At 43.6% G+C, this 20,331-nt stretch overlaps 1 protein-coding gene across 1 annotated transcript in view; it reads right to left on the bottom strand.

Moving 5' to 3' along the window:
* Window positions 1–20,331, bottom strand: part of LOC118091810 (macrophage mannose receptor 1) — a 55,756-nt gene that overhangs the window by 18,502 nt on the left and 16,923 nt on the right. Inside the window, exons 7-16 of the mRNA XM_035129236.2 lie at window positions 19,493–19,675; window positions 14,978–15,135; window positions 14,757–14,870; window positions 12,440–12,555; window positions 9,883–10,031; window positions 8,382–8,581; window positions 6,117–6,241; window positions 5,194–5,281; window positions 3,559–3,703; window positions 720–761 (exon numbers count right to left, since the gene is read on the bottom strand). Of these exons, the coding sequence (XP_034985127.2) occupies window positions 720–761; window positions 3,559–3,703; window positions 5,194–5,281; window positions 6,117–6,241; window positions 8,382–8,581; window positions 9,883–10,031; window positions 12,440–12,555; window positions 14,757–14,870; window positions 14,978–15,135; window positions 19,493–19,675 (1,320 nt within the window). The remainder of the gene's footprint in view (window positions 1–719; window positions 762–3,558; window positions 3,704–5,193; window positions 5,282–6,116; window positions 6,242–8,381; window positions 8,582–9,882; window positions 10,032–12,439; window positions 12,556–14,756; window positions 14,871–14,977; window positions 15,136–19,492; window positions 19,676–20,331) is intronic.

Raw genomic sequence — 20,331 nt, 5'->3', positions numbered from 1 at the left:
TAGCTGTCAAGTTTTCCCTTTTCTCACGAGGAAGCCTATTCAGCATAAGGGAATTTCCCTTTAAAAAAAGGGAGAACTTGACAGCTATGGGCCAACTCCCAAGAGACTGCGATCTACTCACCATAGCTGTCAAGTTCTCCCCTTTTTTAAAGGGAAATCCCCTTATGCTGAATAGGCTTCCTCGCGAGAAAAGGGAAAACTTGACAGCTATGCTACTCACAGAGTTAAAAACTGGCAGTAATCTACCCCCCCCCTTTAGGGGTTCAGGTCAAAGTTGTTGAGCTTTTGTGAGGCAGGTGGAAATCCCCATTTGGGGGGGGGTGAAGAGCTAAAATTTTGAGCCTTTTGGGGCGGAGCCAAAGTTGTTGAGCTTCTTTGGGGGGAGCCAGTGATCTACCAGAGATCTACCAAGGACGTCCAGTGATCTACCGGTAGATCACGATCTACCTGTTGGACGTGCCTGCAATAGGGCCCAGTAGGGTAGAGCAATGAAGGGGTGTGTAAAAATTATCAGAGTAGGTCAGATACACAGATCCTTGCCCCATCGCGTCTAGTTTTGGACTCTGAGCAACTGATGTGAGAGAAGCTGTGCTTGATAACCTTATTCCTGCAGTGGCAGCTCTCAAAGAAATTGGAAACCTCCATCTGCCTGGGTGGAAATGGCAATCCCTAGTTATTGACATGACATGATTTCTTCAAAGGAAGCAATGCAAACTTACTTGGTAGAGGTGGGTCGGTTGGTTCAGGCTTTGGGTCTTCTCCTGGGGGGAAAAATGTGATCCACACATGTATTATCCTATTAAAACCAATAATTAAGATAAGTAATGCCTCAAGGTCACAAGGCAGCAGGAGCCCCTGTGCTGGTGGAGTCTGGTGAAGGGGAAGTTCAACAATATCTTTTTAAAAAATATATATTGTTTTCTGAGTTTTTAATTTAATTATTTCTACACATATTCCATTTGTTCTTCAAAACATGTTATCTCATTCACAAATGTAAACCAAAATAAATCAGTATTTCTTCACATGTGACTTCCCTCCACCTCATTGCGGCTCCTTACTTCTCCGTTATCTTTTTAACTGTGTTGTTTGTCCTTGGTTCACTTCTCTTACATAATATATACATTATCTATCTATTATTTACTTTGCAAAATGTAGTCGAAACACATCAAAGATTTTGTTTGAGAACAACGCTTTCCCAAGTACTCTTTGAAGCAGTCCCACTCTGTTTTAAAGCTTTGGTTTGGTTGATTCCTGATCACCTCTGTCATTTTTTGCTAATTCCAAATATTCACACAATTTAATTTAATTCATCATAGACAATACCCCCCTTTTAATTTTATCACAACCCTACCACATATGGTACATTGTTCCTTCCATTTCCTTATACCCCCAGCATATATTTGAATTTGTTTGGTATATTTTGGGCAATTGGGAAGTTCAACAATATCATCCAGCATGTTGAATTGGGGGTTAGGATTGCTCTGCCCAACTCCCACATTATTTCCAAGTGGTATTTTAATATAATTAAGTGGAATTTGGATTTCTGTGTCACTCATATTTGAAAAGGATCTCATTTTGTAACAGAAATAATAACAGAATGACTCTTCACAATGGATTTTGAATTTGATGAATGGTGCCAAAGAAAAAAAATTGGCATAACTATTTTGTATTAAAAATTGAAATTCACAGCGTTCCCTGTGAAGGTGGCTACATAATATGTTCGGGCGGGGTGGAGGACTTGATAGGTTTGATAGATTGCATAAAAGGTAAAGGGACCCCTGACCATTAGGTCCAGTCGTGATCAACTCTGGGGTTGCAGCGCTCATCTCACTCTATTGGCAAAGGGAGCCGGCGTACAGCTCCCAGGTCATTTGGCCAGCATGACAAAGTCGCTTCTGGTGAACCAGAGCAGCACACGGAAACACCATTTACCTTCCCGCTGTAGCGGTACCTATTTATCTACTTGCACTTTGACGTGCTTTCGAACTGCTAGGTTGGCAGGAGCTGGGACCGAGCAACAGGAGCTCACCCCGTCGCGGGGATTCAAACTGCCGACCTTCTGATCGGCAAGCCCTAGGCTCTGATAGATTGCATACAATAACTGAAAATGTGAAAACTGGTGATCATATTCTAAGGTTGTGGTCAAACTATTGGGTTTTTTTTCTTTTGCAATTTTTTTTAGCACATCCACTTACACTTAATTCCTCCCTAATGCCTTTACCTTCCTCAGGTTTGGAACAGTGGTCTAAGGATGCTTCCAGGTGGTCTTTTTATTGAGATTTATTTGCAGGAAGATTGGATGATATTGGCTATTTCATACGCATTTTTTTGTTGCTTAAGGTTGCATCAAATTAAGTGTTACCTTCCAGTGCATTTCCCCATTCCTTTACATATCTCAAAAAGTTTGATCTTCTGGACAATTTGCTTGAGACCTCCCAATTAACTGTAAATCACCCAATGTGAATTTGCTGTTATGTGACTGAATCCCAAATGAAAATAGCAGCTGTCTGGAAATACACTTACAACAACAACAACACGGAAGAAAAAAGCAAGCAAACTTACTAGCACTAAAATTGAAGTCTGCGAAAGTTGACAGAATTCCAATCAAAATTGTGAATTTAGAGTTTGGCTTCTAACTGCAAAATTCAAGAGGATTCCAACAAAAGGGGGAAAGAAACTTTTGACTACCTCAGCTGAGCAGGACTACCACCAGATACGCAACATGGCCAACACTATTTTAATATAAAGGATTTCAATATAATTAGGGCATTCCTGGGAGAAAAATTATCCAAAGGTTATTCACTAGCAATGTAAGCAATATTTCTTTTGTCTCTGATCAATCAAGTCTCAGGGTCGCTTTGCTGCCGACTGTGTTTCAACTCTGCTGACGCCTGGTAGAAAGTACTTATGGCAGCTTTCACACCATAAACAGCTGTAAGGGGGAAGGCTTATAGGGAAAAGCCCCCCCCTCATCAGGTCGAGTTCCTCTCAGAGCAGTAAGTCCAGTAGCGGATCAGATTACAGGAGTCAGGAAGCAGAGAGGGAGGGACAAGGCTCTAGCAGCATCAAAGAGCCTCAACACCGAGTAGAGAGGGAGGCAGCTGGGGAGGAAATGATGGGAGAGCAGTCAGAAGGACGGCCCTTCCCCCCGACGCCAGAATTGAGGCACACAGCACCCCCTAGGACAAGGGGGAGTCGCTTTGGAGTTCCCAAGCTGTTGTGTTGGGCACGAAACAGAAAGAAGCCATTGCGAGGTTCTGACTCAGACTAAGCAGACATGTTTTCCAGAGACTTTGCACTGTAAATAGAATGCACAATAAAAAAAACACCTTAAAGACAAGCAGGTGTGGAGCATCGTTACTCAAGAGTAGCCGCAAGAACCTCTGACAGCAGCCACAGAGTTATTATTGTCAATTCACATCTTTGATATATATGTGTGTTGAATTAATCAGAAAGCTGTTTGTTTTAAAAAACATTTTTAGTTTTTTTTTAAAAAAATAGTACTATCACAAGCAATCTTCAGGTGACATTACAGCTTAAGAAGGCAAGAAATCTTACCTTTTTTAATCTGACAAATCCAGTTGTACAAGTCGTCACAGTGTATATCATTCCAGCGCATGCGATAATTTGCATTCAACTCTCCGCAGTGCTCAATTTCATTGTAGTTATTGGGCTCTCCATACTCCCAGTTTGTATATCCAAGCTGAGGAGAAATAAGTTTCTTACTTTGCTTGTCTGGAAATAAGGGTGCCTTCTCACAGCAAGTTATCGCACACTCAGCACTGATCATCCATGCAAATTCTTTTGCCGGGTCAACACTGCATTGTCCTCATCAAAATGCCATCTATGGCCTAGGACCCTCGTACCTACAGGACCGCCTCTCCTGGTATGCCCCACAGAGGACCATACAGTCCGGAAATAATAACATCTTGGAGGTCCCGGGCCTCAAGGAGATTAGGCTGGCCTCGACCAGGGTCAAGGCCTTTTCAGCCGTGGCCCCAGCCTGATGGAACACTCTGTCACAAGAGATCAGGGCCCTGCGGGATTTGACATCTTTCCGCAGAGCCTTCAAGACGGACCTGTTCCATAGGGCCTTTGGTTGGGTTCAGTCTGACTCCCCTTTCCCCCGTAAGAACTTGCATGAAAGTCGCCTCCCAACTTTTCTCACAGGCTCATGTAAGTTCAGCACAAACAGCTGGGCCTGGTGAGCATTTAAGGTCCCCAACCCTAATCTGCAGGTTGCCATCTGATTAGATTTTACTCTGATTCTGATTTGATTCTAGGATGTATTTTAATTGATTGATTGCTTTTATCTTGATGTGTTATATAATTGATGTTAGCCACTCTGAGCCCGGTTTTGGCCGTGGAGGGTGTGCTAAAATGCTGTGCAGAACCTGCATAACATAAACAGCACTAAGTCTGCAATAAAGTGCCATGTAAAAATACTTATTATTATTATTATTATTATTATTATTATTATTATTATTATTCCACCCATCTGGCTGAGTTGCCCCAGCTACTCTGGGCATCTTCCAACACATAAAAACATCAAACAATAAAAACTTCCGCTAAAGGGCTGCCTTCAGATGTCTTCTAAAAGTTGTATAGTTGCTTATCTCCTTGGCTGGATTTATACTCACTCTTCAAACATTCTAGAATGATGTTTTTGATATCATTCTAAAACATAAATACATCTGGTTAAACTCTTCCTTTTCCACAAGGTCTACCCTCTTATTTCACGGGGAGAACTCTGCAGCGTCCTCTGGTGTAACAACTTAATAATGCATTGTTGATGTCTTAAAATAATGTCATATAGCTATATGATTATCATAATTATCATTAAAAACCACGAGTATAGATGAGTCCCTTGACATCTGTCAGCAGGGCGTTCCACAGGGCAGGTGCCACTACCAAGAAGTCCCTCTGCCTAGTTCCCTGTAACGCCTTGCAAACTTCTCATAATGAGGGAACCACCAGAAGGCCCTTGGAGCTGGATCTCGGTGTCCGCGCTGAACAACTGGTGGGGAGTGGAGACACTCCTTTGGGCATTTAGCATTTTGCAGTATTTGGTTTTAAAGCTTTATTTTTAGCATAATTTTCAGGCTTCGTATGTTAATTTGCTTCTCTTGGTTTTTGGCATGTAAGTAGTAAAATTTGTACCACACTCTTTTAAAAACAGTGCAAGTCACTCACTGGAGAGCCATCACTCCACGAAAATCCTTCAGTTGGACTTTGTAAACTTAAGCCTAGCCAGAAATGTGAAGAGCTGAATCCTTGGTCCCTAAGATATCACACAAACAAAAGGAGACTTGGGTAAATAGACATGTTGCTTTATGAAATTACTTTTAATCTAACATTAAATGCTTGCACCCAACTATGTTAGCTTGTAATTTTAATGCTTAGTTTCCAACTAAGCTTCTTGGCTTGTCTTTGAAATAAGATTCACTTTATGCATCTCAGTATTCTGCCTCAAAGACCATCTCCTTATTATGACATACGATATTTGTTACAGAGTGTGATCTTTGCTTTTTTTCCAGTATAGTCAAGTCATCTGCTGGCCTTATTTCTGTCAGATCAATACATTTCCCATCTGAGACAGAGCCACAAGTATTTCCCCCTGCCTGCTCCCTGCCCAAATCGAGGTGCATAATGCCCAAGATGAGTCACATTGTTTTGGCACCTTGATGCAGAAAATCCCACAAACACAAATCTCCCCTCCTTGATGCAAATCTACAGTTATAGTTACATTGAATAACTAACAATTCACTGCCCTTTCATGGCACCCAAAACCAGCTAATTGGAAGGACTTCCCTCATTTGTGGATTCACACAAAACGGTACTGCACAAGGGACTAAATGGCTGTTTCCATCTTCTTATAGGTAACATCCACACCATGGATGCACTCCTCTGCCACTTTAGTAGTCATGTCTTCCCCGCAAAGAATCCTGGGAACAGTAGTTTACCCCTCACAGGACTACAAGCATCAGCACCCTTAGCAAACTGCATTTCCCAGGATTCGTGGGGGGGGGGGAGCCACGACTGTTAAAGTGGTACAAGAATGCTTTAAATGTGGGTGTGAAATAACTTTGATCACATGGATAAATCAATTTACTCACGACAAATAGCGCTGCAGTGAACGTTCCTCTTTTGAGCTACTAATGGAGGCCAGCTCACCTCCCATGGCTCTACAAAAACTCTGAGAATCCGCCCACGATTTTTTATCATCACTCCTCACGAAAGCCTAATGATGATATATTATTTAACAGTTAGGCACAATAAGCTCTGCACATGATAAAAGTAAGAAACATTGTTTCATAATAAGGGAGGTTATAAATTATGTTCACTATAACAAAATAAATGTAATGGTGCTGATATTGTGTCCCCTTGAGTGCCCCCAGAAAAAGAAACACTGAGTTCAGCTAATGTATTGTTATCATCATCTCTCTTAAACCGAGTCAGACCACTGGTTCACCTAGCCTATTATTATCTATTCCAGCTGGCTGCTGCTTTCCAAGACCTCAGACAAGTCTCTTTCCCTCATCTAATCCTTGAGCTCCTTTTTCAACAGAGAGGCTGGGGATTGAAGCTAGAACCTTGTGCATGCAGAACAGATGCTCCAGCACCAAGTTATCTATGGTCCTTCAGCTATATCTGGAGTGAGAAAGGGGAACCACCTGTGTTATTGAGCTAGTCCAAACTTCACTTGCAATTTCTCAGGTATTATTTCCTCCAAATTATATCCGGGCTTTTCTTCTAAGCAGAATTCAGTGGCAACTGTGTCTGGAGCATAAATTTCAGTAGGCGACATCGCTGTCAAGATTGACTTGAACATTCAGCACTAAGCCACGTCTCCGACTCTAGTGACATCCTGGATCATGTTAGAAATGCTCATAGAATCAAAGAATTGTGGAGCTGGAAGGGACCACAAGTGTCATCTAGTCCAACCCCCTGCGATGCAGGAATGTTGTCCCTCAAGGTAGGACTTGAACCCACGACCCTGAGATTAAGAGTCTACTAACTGAGCTATGCCACTTATGTTAGAGAAATACGTTTCTTGGCCAGATGAAATGAACCCTCTCATTTTTGAAATGTCACAGATCATTCCCATAATGTTCATAGGTAAAAAGGGTGGATAACTTTTTTTCAACTTGAGGGCAGTATTCCTTGCTGCGCAGTGTTCTGGGGCTACAAGCCTTTGGTGAATGGAACCAGATGCCAAAGTGGGTTGAAGCACTTCATGTAAATGTTACCTTCTTGCAGTTAGGCTACTTTCTGAACACACTCACATTATCAGAGTTCAATGGCATATTTCAGGGTTCAGGCAAAGCCACTCAAGGAGTCACTGAGGAGTTTGACTTGGGCAAAGAGGCTTTCCCTAGTGGACTTCCTGACCTCTACATAATTGCCAAGAAACGTTGGCCAAATGACATCTACAGCAGCCTTGGAAGCATTTCTCTGTGATGGCCACATGCCACTTTTGCCGTAAGGGTCGTATCAATGATATGGTCCTTTCCCATCATACAACATCGAGAGAAAGAATGCCCATTGTTTGTGGAGAGACCAAATCACTGGCATCATTTATCAACATACACGTGCTAATGGAAGGCTGTGTGCTCAGCTTCCATTGTGCTGTGTGTATTGTAAATCAGTAACAAGCCTGATAATCTTTCAGAAAGTTAGTACGGCTGTCAGTTAGTACGGACAAGGGCAAAGGCTTTTTTTTTAATAAAAAAAAAAGCTATTTTAATTAGGCAGGCATGAATGCGAGCATAGACACTTTCCAACATATTGTTAAAAGACTGGGTGGTCAAGAGAGGGCTAATGTTGCTTATGACTACATACGTTCTTTATCTTTAGTAAAGAACATACGTTCTTTATCTTTATTTCTTGGGAAAGATTGAGGGCAGAAGGAGAAGGTGGCGACAGAGGACGAGATGGTTGGACAGTGTTCTCAAAGCTACCAACATGAGTCTGACCAAACTGCAGGAGGCAGTGGAAGACAGGAGTGCCTGGCGTGCTATGGTCCATGGGGTCACGAAGAGTCGGACACGACTAAACAACAAAACAACAACAACAACAACAACAACAACAACAAATTTGCCAGACACAACCTTTTGTTAGGGAAACTATGGGTGCTGTGTATATCTGTAAATGAACACAATTCTTACAAGATGGCAATAAGCCTTCAATGACCTCTTTGCTAAGTGCTGTATCTCTGGTCTCTCCCACTGCTTGGAAAAGTAGGAAGAACATAATGATGAGGGATGACAATATGTTTTTAACAAACGTTCCCTGTGCTAACAACAACTACAAATAGATATAAACAAACAGCAGTACGTATTTGGCAAGGTTCATAAAAAACTTGTGATTGAATGTCATACTTTGAAGCATAAGTTCCTGCTGTCACTTGGACTCCAGTTGTCAGGGCATCTGGGGGCAGCAGTTGTTGTGGGTATGGGCGGAGGAGTCACTCCATCAGCAAAGCGCTTGCAGAGAAATTTTGCCTTAGTCTCACATTTCAGAAGATCCCATAAGCCGCCTGAGATTCCAGTCCTCATGGCAACACAGCCTGCTTTCCTTCCTTTGTGGGACATTAAGAGAGAGACATAGGCCCATGTAATTGACACGAAAAAGGAAAGGGAGAAACACCGTCACTGCCAATTAGCAACCTAACCCCTAGATTTGTTTTAGCATAAAATCTCAAGGGTTGGGGGGGGGAAACAAATTGTACAATCAACACAGGGTTTTTTTCTTGAGATCTGTGCTGGAGGGGTTGCTAAGAGGTGCCCACCTGTGAAGGTGCTTGTTTTGTGGCTCCAGTTGTGGGACTCTGCCTTTTAAGAGGTTCGGCAGGCCTCATTCCTTGCAATCTTTGAGAAGGGTTCAATAAATATTGAGGGTCTTGCGTGAGCCTCTTTCAATTTTAATGTGGTTTCATTATTTTATTTCGATAGATTAAATATAGAATAATTATTATTATTACTATTGCTGTTATTTATTATTATTACTAGCTGGCCCGGGCACATGCTGCTGTGCCTGACTCAGGGTTCTTGTTTCCCAGGAAAGGGGGAGGATGTGTCCGTTCGTCCGTCCCCATGGAGTATGTCCCCCCGCCCCGTTGTTGTGTCTCATCCCTGTGATTCCTCCCACCTGTCACGACCCATGAGGTATCCTGTCCCCCCTCCCCCCACCCCGGGTCATCCCTGTGACTCCCCCCACCCTGGCTCAAGCCATGACCTATTCAGGCCCCTCCTCCCCCCACCCACCACTCAGGGCTCCATGTGGCCCAGGTGTGGTGACATCTGTGTACGGAAAGTGTCTTGGGTTACTCTCGTATTCGCATGTGGCGTTGTGTCCAAATTTCAACGCTATCAGTCAAGCGGTTTCGTTGAACATTAGAGAGGAACGGACATGCCCAGTTTACCCTTCATGAGCAGATCCCAGAGTGGGCTACAACTATTTAAAATTCAGAATTTGTAATGCTGTAATTTTAAATATACAATCGTACCTCCATTTACATAACCCTCTGGTTACGTATTTATGAAAAAAATAAATATTTTTTTTCCTATACTGCAACAAAGCTGAGGTTTAAGCAAGGGGCTTTCAAAAGTAATATATTTTCATATCTAACCAGGTCTGCAAAAACTTAAAAAGCATCTTACTTATATCTTGAGCAAGCAGAATCAGTATGGGAAGTTTCAATGGGGCAAGGTAAATTCCAAAGAACAAATATTTCAGCATATATTTGTTTTTATGTCTGTGAGCAGTTCTGTCTACATAACAGACAGAACATTCTGTGTAATAAGGAACGTAGTGAGAATTTTGCCTTTCTGCGGAAAATCCAGGCACTTCACAGTATCTCTATAGAATAAGTCTACATACCAGGCATTTCTACATTCCAGTGGGTATATTCGACAGTTTCCCCACTGGCCCACATGAATGTTCCTCTTTCTTGTATGTCAGAAAGACCGATCCAGAAATATTGTTCTGGCCTGAGCCCAATCAAACTAGTAAAATATGCTTGTTCGTATCTGCAGAAAAGGAATAAAAGGCAAAAGTAGCATTTCATTTCTATGAAATGTTTTGTAACAAAATCCCTGCAAATGTAGCCATGAAGTAGCATGGGCTCGTATATCCATCAACTGTACAATTAAAAGTGTTGGCTCCACTGAGATGGCACATTCATCCCTATGGGAATAAAATAATGTCTTTTTCAGGAGGAAAATATTACAACACCAAAAAAGTTTCAAGGGACCAGAGGAGGACCTGTTCAGACATTGCAGAATTAATGTTCAGAAATAAGTCTGGATCCTGGGGGCGTGCTCTACCCTAAGCCTCTCTATACTAACAATCTAAACATACAGGGCTTGGATCCTAAATTTCCATTTGTGAATTGAAGAGTTCACATTTATGGAATGGGCCTTTCCCACATATCCTTTCCCTTTGAAGCCCCCCCACCCCACCCCATACCGCTTAAAAATGTTCTCCTGGGGGTTAGAGAACTGAATGTGGTGTGGGGGCAGGGGCCCTATGGAAGAGGGAATTGGCAGAAATTACAAGAATGGAGGAGCAATTTTAAATTATTATTATTATTATTATTATTATTATTATTATTATTATTATTATTTATTTGTACCCCGCCCATCTGGCTGGGTTCTCCCAATCCAAGGTATGGATTCTCTAAGTTTGAAGTCAAATGTGCAAGTTGTATACCAACAACTTCCTAAGTAAAACAACGTAACAATATCACTTTGAGTGGATGCAGTTAAACACTCCTAAATTCCATGCTCCCACCTTCCTAACCCTTCCCTGGCATATTCCCACCTACCTTTCTCTTCCTGGCCTCAACAATAGCCAAGGTTTATGCTGCTACTGCTCTAAACTTTGATTAATGGACACCACAACTACCATTTTTTATCTATGATATAACAGGGCGAGCAACCCCTGGCCTGCGGACTAGATACAGCTCTCTGGACCATGTCCTGCCCATAGAGCCCTCCGGGGCAAGGGCGTACCCACCGCGGGGCAGGGAGGGGCCGCTGCCCTACTCTAGAGGCAGGGCCGGTCGGGCAGCTGCGGGCAAGAGTGGCGCTGCCGGCGGGGCTGGTGGGCAGAGGCGGAGGACAGCCCAGCGGAGCGCGAGTTCGGCGCCCGCAGCAGTCTCTTGCGCCCGAGCCGTGCGGAGTCCACACAGCCGCGCTGTGTGGGAGGGGGCAAGGGCTGACGCTCCCGACGTTCGGGAGACCTTTGCGCATGCGCAAAGCGGGGCGCATGCGCACAGCGCGGCTGTGGACTCCGGCGGCCGCCGTGCAGGGCGCATGCGCACAGCGCGGCTGTGCTCAAAGGTCTCCCGAACGTCGGGAGTCGTTCAGCGCCTGAGACCGCTGCAGCAACGGAGCCTCGGATAGCTTCGCGGAGGCCGGGGCTTTGCTCCAGACCTCCGCGGAGGCCCCGATCCAAGCCTGGTTCCCTTCTCTCCCCCCCCCCCCCGCCCACCCCCAGACTTCCCTCTTCTCCTCTAGGCGGCCGCTGGTTTTCTCCCCTTCGCCGCCGTCGCTTCAGGTTTATTTTGATTTCACCTGGGCTCTGTAGCCCCGCCCACATTCCCACTTTGTGGCCCCTCCCCTCCCGTGCCTTGGCCCCGCCCCTTGCCCCCCCCTAGTTTTGATCCTGGGTACGCCCCTGCTCCGGGGTCCCCTCCCAACCAACAGGTTTTCAAAGGAGAGTAGCCAAGGGGGAAAAGAGCTGTGATGTTGTGCAAAGGGTACAATTGCAGCTCCTTCCTCTGCAAGAAGGTCTCGCTTCAAGAAGACCAGAGCACAGAGAAAATATTTCAGCATAGATGGGTGTTCCTTGCAAATATGCAAAAAAGTCATCAATGCATTTTGCAGTTGCGTACATGCATATGATTTTTGCAATGCAATTTTGCGTTTTGAAGTTTTCTTTTCTTTTTTCAAAAGCTCAAAATGCAGTTGAGCTGTGCATTTATGCTATGTACATATTTCTGCTGGGGTTACGGAATTATTTTTGCCTTTTGCACAGTCAGGACAGATAAGGGGCAGAGGAGTGCTTTTTCATTTTATAACCTATAAAAAAAATGATGTAAAAGATGGAATGTGCAACTTGAGTGGAGTTACTAATAAATCAATGCCTCTGTTTCCATGAGAAATAGCTTTGTTGCATAATATTGAGGGGTGGTGTATAAATCTGGCTCCTCCCACTTTTAGGTCTAGCCCCACCCACTATTGGCATGTAGCCACTGGCAGCTTTCCAACAGAATGATTTGGCCGTCCACCTGAAAGAGTTTTTTTATCCTGCCTTAGATAGAAGACATTTTAAGGAAGAAAGAATCCTGGGATTTCTGCATGATGGCACCAGGCCTTACCTTAACAAAAATGTCATATTTTTACTTCAGACAATTTTTAAAAATAATAATTACCTGTCTGCAACAGAAGCCAAATGAGCATTGTCCTTTATACATGTTTGATTTGCTTCTGCGAATGTTGAAAATACATTTCCAATCATATAGCAGTATAAACCATGCCTTTTCCAGCCCTGTTTGGGAGGAAGAATAATGTACTTTACAGACAGCCTGGGTGAGGTCAAGTGTGCATATTATAACCTTTTAAAAACTCTGTTGAAGACTGATGAAGGTAGAAGAGACAAAAACAGAATGAAAGGAACAAAAACTGGATGGGTGCAGAAAGTAATACAGCTAAAATACTTCCTTAAATGAAATAGGATATTAGGAATGTTTAATCAGTAAAAAGGCACTTTCCTGTAGGGATATCCGTTTCATTAAGAGCCTATTGTTTTATAGGGATATTAAACCAATATAACATATTATTGTATTTGCTCTGCTCCCTTGTGCAATGACATTTTTTTTTCACTTTCTAAGCATGAATTCTGTTGAATTATTTTTTGGTGGATCTGGCAATTGTCTACTGTTGATGTTGGAAGATGGTCAGTTCCAGCTAATCAAGACTTTATTTTCCCAGATTAAGGGTTCATCCAGACTGCCTTCTGTGCAGCGTTTCTAGGCACACATCCAGGATTTCCTGGTCTGTGCCTGAGAGAATTTTGGTTTTTTTGCCCCACCACTATCCATAGCTGCCAAGTTATCCCTTTTTTTAAGGGATTTTCCCTTATGCTGAATAGGCTTCCTCGCGAGAAAAGGGAAAACTTGGCAGCTATGCCACTATCCCCGGGAAAACCCGTGTTTTACCCTTAAATCAGAGCAAATAGCAACCGGGTTAAGAACTTGTTTTTATTTAATTATGACAAGTGAATAACAACTGTTTATTTCTGTGTTTTACTATTTCTCTTCCAATAAAATAGCTGAGAGAAAAAACTATGTGCAAGAGTGAAAAAGACCAAAAAAAGAGAGAGAAAAGGTTAGGATCCTGGCAAATGCCTGGCACATAAAACAAGTTTACAGAATACCACTAATTCAATCTGCATTTTCCTAAATTAATGCTTCCATGGCCAAAATACAAAACTTACAGTGAGATGATTGGTTTAATTCCACCACATCTAAAAAATTTTTTAAAGAAGGCTTACAATTACAAAGCAAGTGAGATAAAATGGCACATAAAAACACATAACTTTAAAAAAGGACAGCAGGCAGATAACATCAAGACATTTAAAGGTCTCTGATTCCAAAACTGCAGCCAAACAACCACCACCATAGACCAAACATTAAAAGCCTGGATGAATAAAACCATTTTTACTCTTGACAAATATCTGTAAGGATAGAGGCCAGGAATATGGACCTGAGCAAGTATCAGGCAGGAGGATGCTGTGCATATTTGTTGCATATTGGCTGTGATATGTGCTAAATAGTGGGAAAGATGGACGAAGGACACAGCTCTGTTAGATTCACAGCTCTTTATTACAGCAATTAGAACTGCTCCTTGAGTTTGACTCACTGCAGCCTAGCTGGCTGCTTTATATAATACTAAGTAACTTGTAACAGTAACAACTTCCAACTAACTAACAAATCAGTGAGTGACAATTTTCAATCCTTCATTTGCATACTCTAACTAACCAATCAGTGAGTGACAGCTTTTTTAAAAGATAGGCTGGCCACTTCTGCAGAGCATAGCGGAGGTGGTTGTAAGAGAACCTGGAGAGAAAGGGGAGCCTAGGGGATTTTATCAAATGAATAACCACCATGTAGCTGCAAGGTTTCCAGAATAACTAGTTATTATGAGCACTGATGTGGGTGGCGCTGTGGGTTAAACCAAAGAGCCTGGGGCTTGCCGATCAGAAGGTTGGCGGTTCGAATCCCCGCGACGGGGTGAGCTTCCATTGCTTGGTCCCAGCTCCTGCCAACCTAGCAGTTTGAAAGCACGTCAAAGTGCAAGTAGATAAATAGGTACCGCTACGGCAGGAAGGTAAACGGCGTTTCTGTGTGCTGCTCTGGTTCGCCAGAAGTGGCTTTGTCATGCTGGCCACATGACCTGGAAGCTGTATGCCGGCTCCCTCGGCCAATAACGCGAGATGAGCGCTGCAACCCCAGAGTCGGTCACGACTGGACCTAATGGTCAGGGGTCCCTTTACCTTTACCTTATGAGCACTGACTGGTGGCAACAGCAGATGACCACCCAAGTGTTAGGTAAGCAACCTGCAGAGGACACAGGAACGAGGTTTTATCCCTTGTTGCATTGTACATGCTGCTCATTGAATGTGAGCAACAACCACTTGGGGGAAGTGGGCAAAAGAGCCACCGGGTACTTCTGTACTGATCTACTTACTTTCTGGCAGCCTTCTTCGACTACATCTGCATCTCCCGGAGATTCTTTTAGTGGTTTGCTTTTGCAAATGTATCCATGTTTCACATCGCAAGGTTGATCTGCCCAGAACCCTTGCTGCATTGGACAAAAGGAGTTGCTTGGATAAGATTTGTGAAGTATTTAGACAGGAATATACTTGGGATAATAAATGCACATCGAATGAGGCATTTGCTTTACTTTACCTTTCCTTTCATAACCACACAGTCTTCTTGTCTGCTGTTCGCATGTGTTGGCTCTCCAGGCAGCCAGTTAGTGTATGTTACAGGAGTCCCATCTGTCCATTCAAAGTACATTTGAACCTTGAGGTCATTCAGCCCAATCCACAATTCATCAGATGAGCCTAACGCAATGAACAAGGGCAAAAATGACACTCCATTGGATGCAGATGAGCAAGCGGAAATGTAATTTCTGTACAGAATGTTTAAGGTCCAGGCATTTTCCTATTGAAGCAGTACAGTACCACATCAGCCATTGTATGTTTAAGAAGAACTATTTTCTCCAAGGCCTGTTGGCAATGAATATTACTATGGAATTCAATGGGATCTCAGTTTCCTCTACCCACACATGAATTCAAATCTGCCCCCCCCCTTTTTTAGCTTGCTGTTCTGAACTATTTCCTGTAAACTACTCCAACTCTCCCCAAAAGGAAAAGCTTTCTTTAATAGTGAAAAGGGACATCAAGGTTCTTCTTTAAATAACAAAAGGGGTGGAAATGGGGGGAAAAGAAATATCCTTTATGGCAGCTTTCACCAACTTGATGTGCTGGCTGGAGCTGATGGGCATTGGGAAAGCAAGCAAACTGAGCAGAAATGCAATTTGGATTTGGTAATCACCGTACTACTGTTCTTACCCTTTGAATTATTTGTTCTCTTTGGACCAAGCTTCCTACGAACATCCCATGGGATTCAAAGCAGAGCCTCTCTTACAGACTTTAACATCTGGGCATGTTAAGTACATAAGAATGCAAGAGCAGACCAATTCAGTTCAGAATCTCTCTCCCCCCCCCACCACCACCACAGTGGCCAAATCAGATACCTCTGGGAAGCCCACAAGCGGGGCAGAACGGCAATACATCCCATTTGCCGGAATGGTCCTGTAGCAGCTTGACTATCCAATGTCATTTCCAGCAATTGGTGCTACTACTTCTTGTACTCAGAGACATATGCCTGACCAAGATCATTTAGAGCTTCAAGGATTTGTGCTTGGATTGGAATCCAATGGAAGTGGGCAAGAATTGCTTTGTACGGCCAGAAGTGCCAGCAATGAAAGCAGAATCTGCATGAATAAATTTTGAAGAACAACTGCACATAAAATTGTAGCGTTGAAAGGGACCCAAGGGTTACATGCAGATGACCCGTATGGGGAATCGAACCCACAGCCTTGGCCTTATCAGCACCACGCTGTAACCAACTGAGCTAGCTTTGGGGACACTAGACATAAAGTGTCTGCTGTATCTGAAACCTATTATTGATAGTACTTTTGTGTGGTGGCATTGTTCTTTAACTCTGAAAGCTGTCTTGAGTTAATGCATAAACCAGGAAGAAGATAGATTTCAAAAGCAGTAGCTGTGGCGTGTGGCCATTGGACTAGGGAGACTAGGCTAGTCCCCTAAATGTTCCCCTGGCATCTCCCTCCCAAAGCCCAGCTGATGCCTTCTTCCCAAAGCCCAGGAAGCTTCTGCCCAACTTAAGGAAGGAGGCACGGTGCTCACGGGCATGACATCAGTGCGCGTGCACACACACACACACACAAAATTGCCCTTGCAAGCTGGTGTCTCTGGCCCTAGCTGTTCCCCTATGAAAAATTTCACCGCATGCCACTGAGCAGTAGCAACAAGGAAAGGGAAATTATAAGGAAGGGGAGACAATGCTCTGAGACATGAAAATTTGCACAGAGGGATGGAGGAACACTGAATGGGCTGGACGAGAGACATGCAGAGACCGCTGATTTCCTGCAATGATCTCTCAGCTTCTCTGTGCATATATCCATTCATACCCACAGGCAGAGGAGGAGGAATGAAGCAGGAATTGATGGAACTGATAGGAATCTTCCACTCATGGGCACTAATACATCAGTCATAGGCTGGATGGATTGCTCTTCAATTATAGTTTCCCAATATTCTTTTTTTTAAAAGGCTGCATCCAGCAATATTCAATTGTCACCATATATTTTTAAAAGAACCAGTGGCAAGTTAATAGCTAGAGTGTGTTCATGGAGTTTCTTGTCCTTAACTGTAAGAGATGTCACCACTGAGGCGGAATACTGAACCCGAGCCAAAACATCACAGGTGTTTCCTTACCACTGACCTGAATCACTAAGAACAAGATGCTGCTGCCAAGATGTGTACACAGGACTTCCTCTGACTAATTCAACATTCAAGCAGAATGCAGTATGATGTTTGGTTTTTCTGGCACTTACTGTCATTATAACCTCTGCTTCATGACAGAGATATTGCTTTTAAATGAGATTTTCCATTGCTCCTGGTCCTGCATTCCTGACACTTACATAATGGGGTTTTTTCCCCTGTTTGTTCCCGCAACAAGGTCTTCTCCCTCGTTTTTCCCCACATCACATCTGCATTATGCTGCAAGACACAGGATCCAGCCAGCTAGCGCAGAAAGTTATGGCAGAATCCTCAAAGCATCACCTCTCACTGAAACAACTTTCTAGACCAGGCATCCCCAAACTTTGGCCCTCCATATGTTTTGGACTACAATTCCCATCTTCCCCGACCACTGGTCCTGTTAGCTAGGAATCATGGGAGTTGTAGGCCAAAACATCTGGAGGGCCGCAGTTTGGGGATGCCTGTTCTAGACTGTGCACATTTGTCCTGCCCTGCCAAAGCAGAGTTCATTGACAGACTCAATACAGTCGCGCCATGGTTCTCGAATGGCTTAGTTGCAGAACAAATCGCCTCCTGAACGCCACAAACCCAGAAGTCAGTGTTCCAGTTTGCGAACTTTTTTTTTTTAAGCTGAAAGTCTGACGCGGCTTCCGCTTGAGTGCAGGAAGCTCCTGCAGCCAATCGGAAGCCGCACCTTGGTTTTCGAATGGTTTCGGAAGTCGAACGGACTCCTGGAATGGATTAAATTTGAGAACCAAGTTTGAGAACACACAGTATTGACTAGTATCTACTTTTTAAAAATCCAAAAGGTCTTTATCAAAATAATCCCAATTCTGCAGCAAGAAAAGATGTATTTTGTGATCTGTGCAAACTACCCAAATTTTAAATGTTGTATTCTGTTTTGTTCTGTTATTATACCCACGAAGAAGGCTAAGAAGCCGTTCAGGGTTTCTGATGTCCCACCCCTGACCATGATATCTTATTCAGCAATCCCTTCTAGCAAGCTATCTTATACCAGGTCAGACTGCTGGCCTTTCTAGCCCAGTATTATCCTCACTGACTTGTAGCAGCTCTCCCAGATCAAATGAAGTTGTCTTCCTCAGCACCCGATACCTTCTTTTTGTTGATGACGATACCAAGCTGGCGCCTTTTTCAAGCAAAGTGTTTTCTCTACAGCTGAGCTAGATAGAAAGGCGGCCTCATATTGAGTCACACCATTGGTCTATCTATCTGGCTCTGTATTATCTGCACCAGAGGTGAGGAACTTGTGGCTCTCCAGATGTTGTTGGACTACAACTCCCATCAGTCATGCTGGCTGGGGTTGATGGGAGTGGGAGTCCAACAACATCTGGAGGGTTATAAGAGCTCTTTTATGGTTTCAGACAGAAGACATTGGACATCTCCATACTTGGAGATGCCAGGATTAAACCTGGAATGATTTGTATGCAAAGCATGGACTCTGCCACAGAATGGTGGCCCTTCACTGCCAAGCCTTCTCTCCCAACTGTACTGCCTGCTCTGCATTTTCTGCCCTTGAACCAAATCATAGTACTGGCAAAGCCTAGTCAAAGCTGTTAGTCCTTGGAGCCTTCTGAGCCAATGCCTTGTCTTTCTCCCACTGGCTTAGCATAGACATTTCATTAGGTCACTACAGATAATAATAATAATAATAATAATAATAATAATAATAATAATAATAATAATAATAATTTATTATCTATACCCCGCCCATATGGGCGGCTCCCAACAGAATATTAAAAACACGATAAAACATCAAACATGAAAAACTTCCCTAAACAGGGCTGCCTTGAGATGTCGTTTAAAAGTCAGGTACGGTAGTTGTTTATTTCCTTGACATATGATGGGAGGGTGTTCCACAGGGCGGGTGCCACTACCAAGAAGGCCCTCTGCCTGGTTCCCTGTACCCTCACTTCTCACAGTGAGGGAACTGCCAGAAGGCCCTCAGTGCTGGATCTCAGTGTCTGGGCTGAACGATGGGGGTGGAGACGCTCCTTCAGGTATACTGAGTCGAGGCCATTTAGTGCTTTACATCTATTGTCCTACCTCAAGCAGAACAGCCTCTCCACAGATGCATCTTAATTCCCACAAGCATGAGAAATTGCTAGGCTGGCACATATGCAATCAAAGACAAAAGGAGGCACAATAGAGAAGAAAGCTTTACCGAGCTGGAAAATGCTGCGAAATAGCCACTAAAATTATTGATACAGTACTGTCATAATATTTATTAATCCTAGATGGGATGAAGCAGGTCTATCAAGCTGGTGCCAGGTATGTAAACTACTGCTGCTACACAAACATGCCAATTTTTAAGATACCATGTACAAATACTCACTGTACCCAAGCTGGGAAATTGTAAAGCTGTACTCTTCGACGTTGTGTATACTCGCCAGATCTCCACCTTCCTTTCTGCATGATGCTAAGGCGTCATTCCACAAGGCTGTTGTTCTGTGAATCTTGTAACAGTGGCCTGCATATGATAGCCATCCCTCAGGACACTTAATATTCACATTTGTTTCTGGGAAAACAACAGCCACAACCAATGATCAAGTAGCACCTATGCACACAATGCTGTAGGTTCCACATAATGTTAGGGGCATGGACATGCACAGTGGGTGGCACTGTGGTCTAAACCATTGAGTCTCTTGGGCTTGCTGGTCAGAAGGTCAGAAGTTCAAATCCCCATGACGGGGTGAGCTCCCATTGCTCTGTCCCAGCGCCTGCCAACCTAGCAGTTCGAAAGCACACCAGTGCAAGTAGATAAATAGGTACTGCTGCAGCGGGAAGGTAAATGGCATTTCCATGTGCTCTGGGTTCTGCCACTGTGCCCTGTTGCGTCAGAAGCGATTTAGTCATGCTGGCCACATGACCTGGAAAGTTGGTCCTCCAAAGACTTCATTTTGACTTAATTAATAAATAGAATGGTTGTGTTGCTAAATCTTTTAAACAACCTAGAAATGCATTTAGGAAACACCTGGGCATGTTTGCGTAGAATGCTGAAAGGGAATGGAAGGAAACTGTGACAACGCTTTGGCGTAGCACACCGGGATATTTATCAGAATGTGCTTTTAAGAGCAAAGTGGTGTTTTCCTGTCTCTCAGTGTCAGCGTCTCTGTTACAGATAATGGAATTTGCTGCCATAGCTGTCTAGAATCTGGATGCTTCCTTCTCACA

This window comes from Zootoca vivipara, chromosome 12 (assembly GCF_963506605.1).
Source record: "Zootoca vivipara chromosome 12, rZooViv1.1, whole genome shotgun sequence".
In the NCBI taxonomy this organism is placed as follows: Eukaryota; Metazoa; Chordata; class Lepidosauria; order Squamata; family Lacertidae; genus Zootoca; species Zootoca vivipara.
The sequence above is the reverse complement of the archived record's forward strand: the minus strand, read 5'-3'. Positions and strand labels throughout refer to the sequence as shown.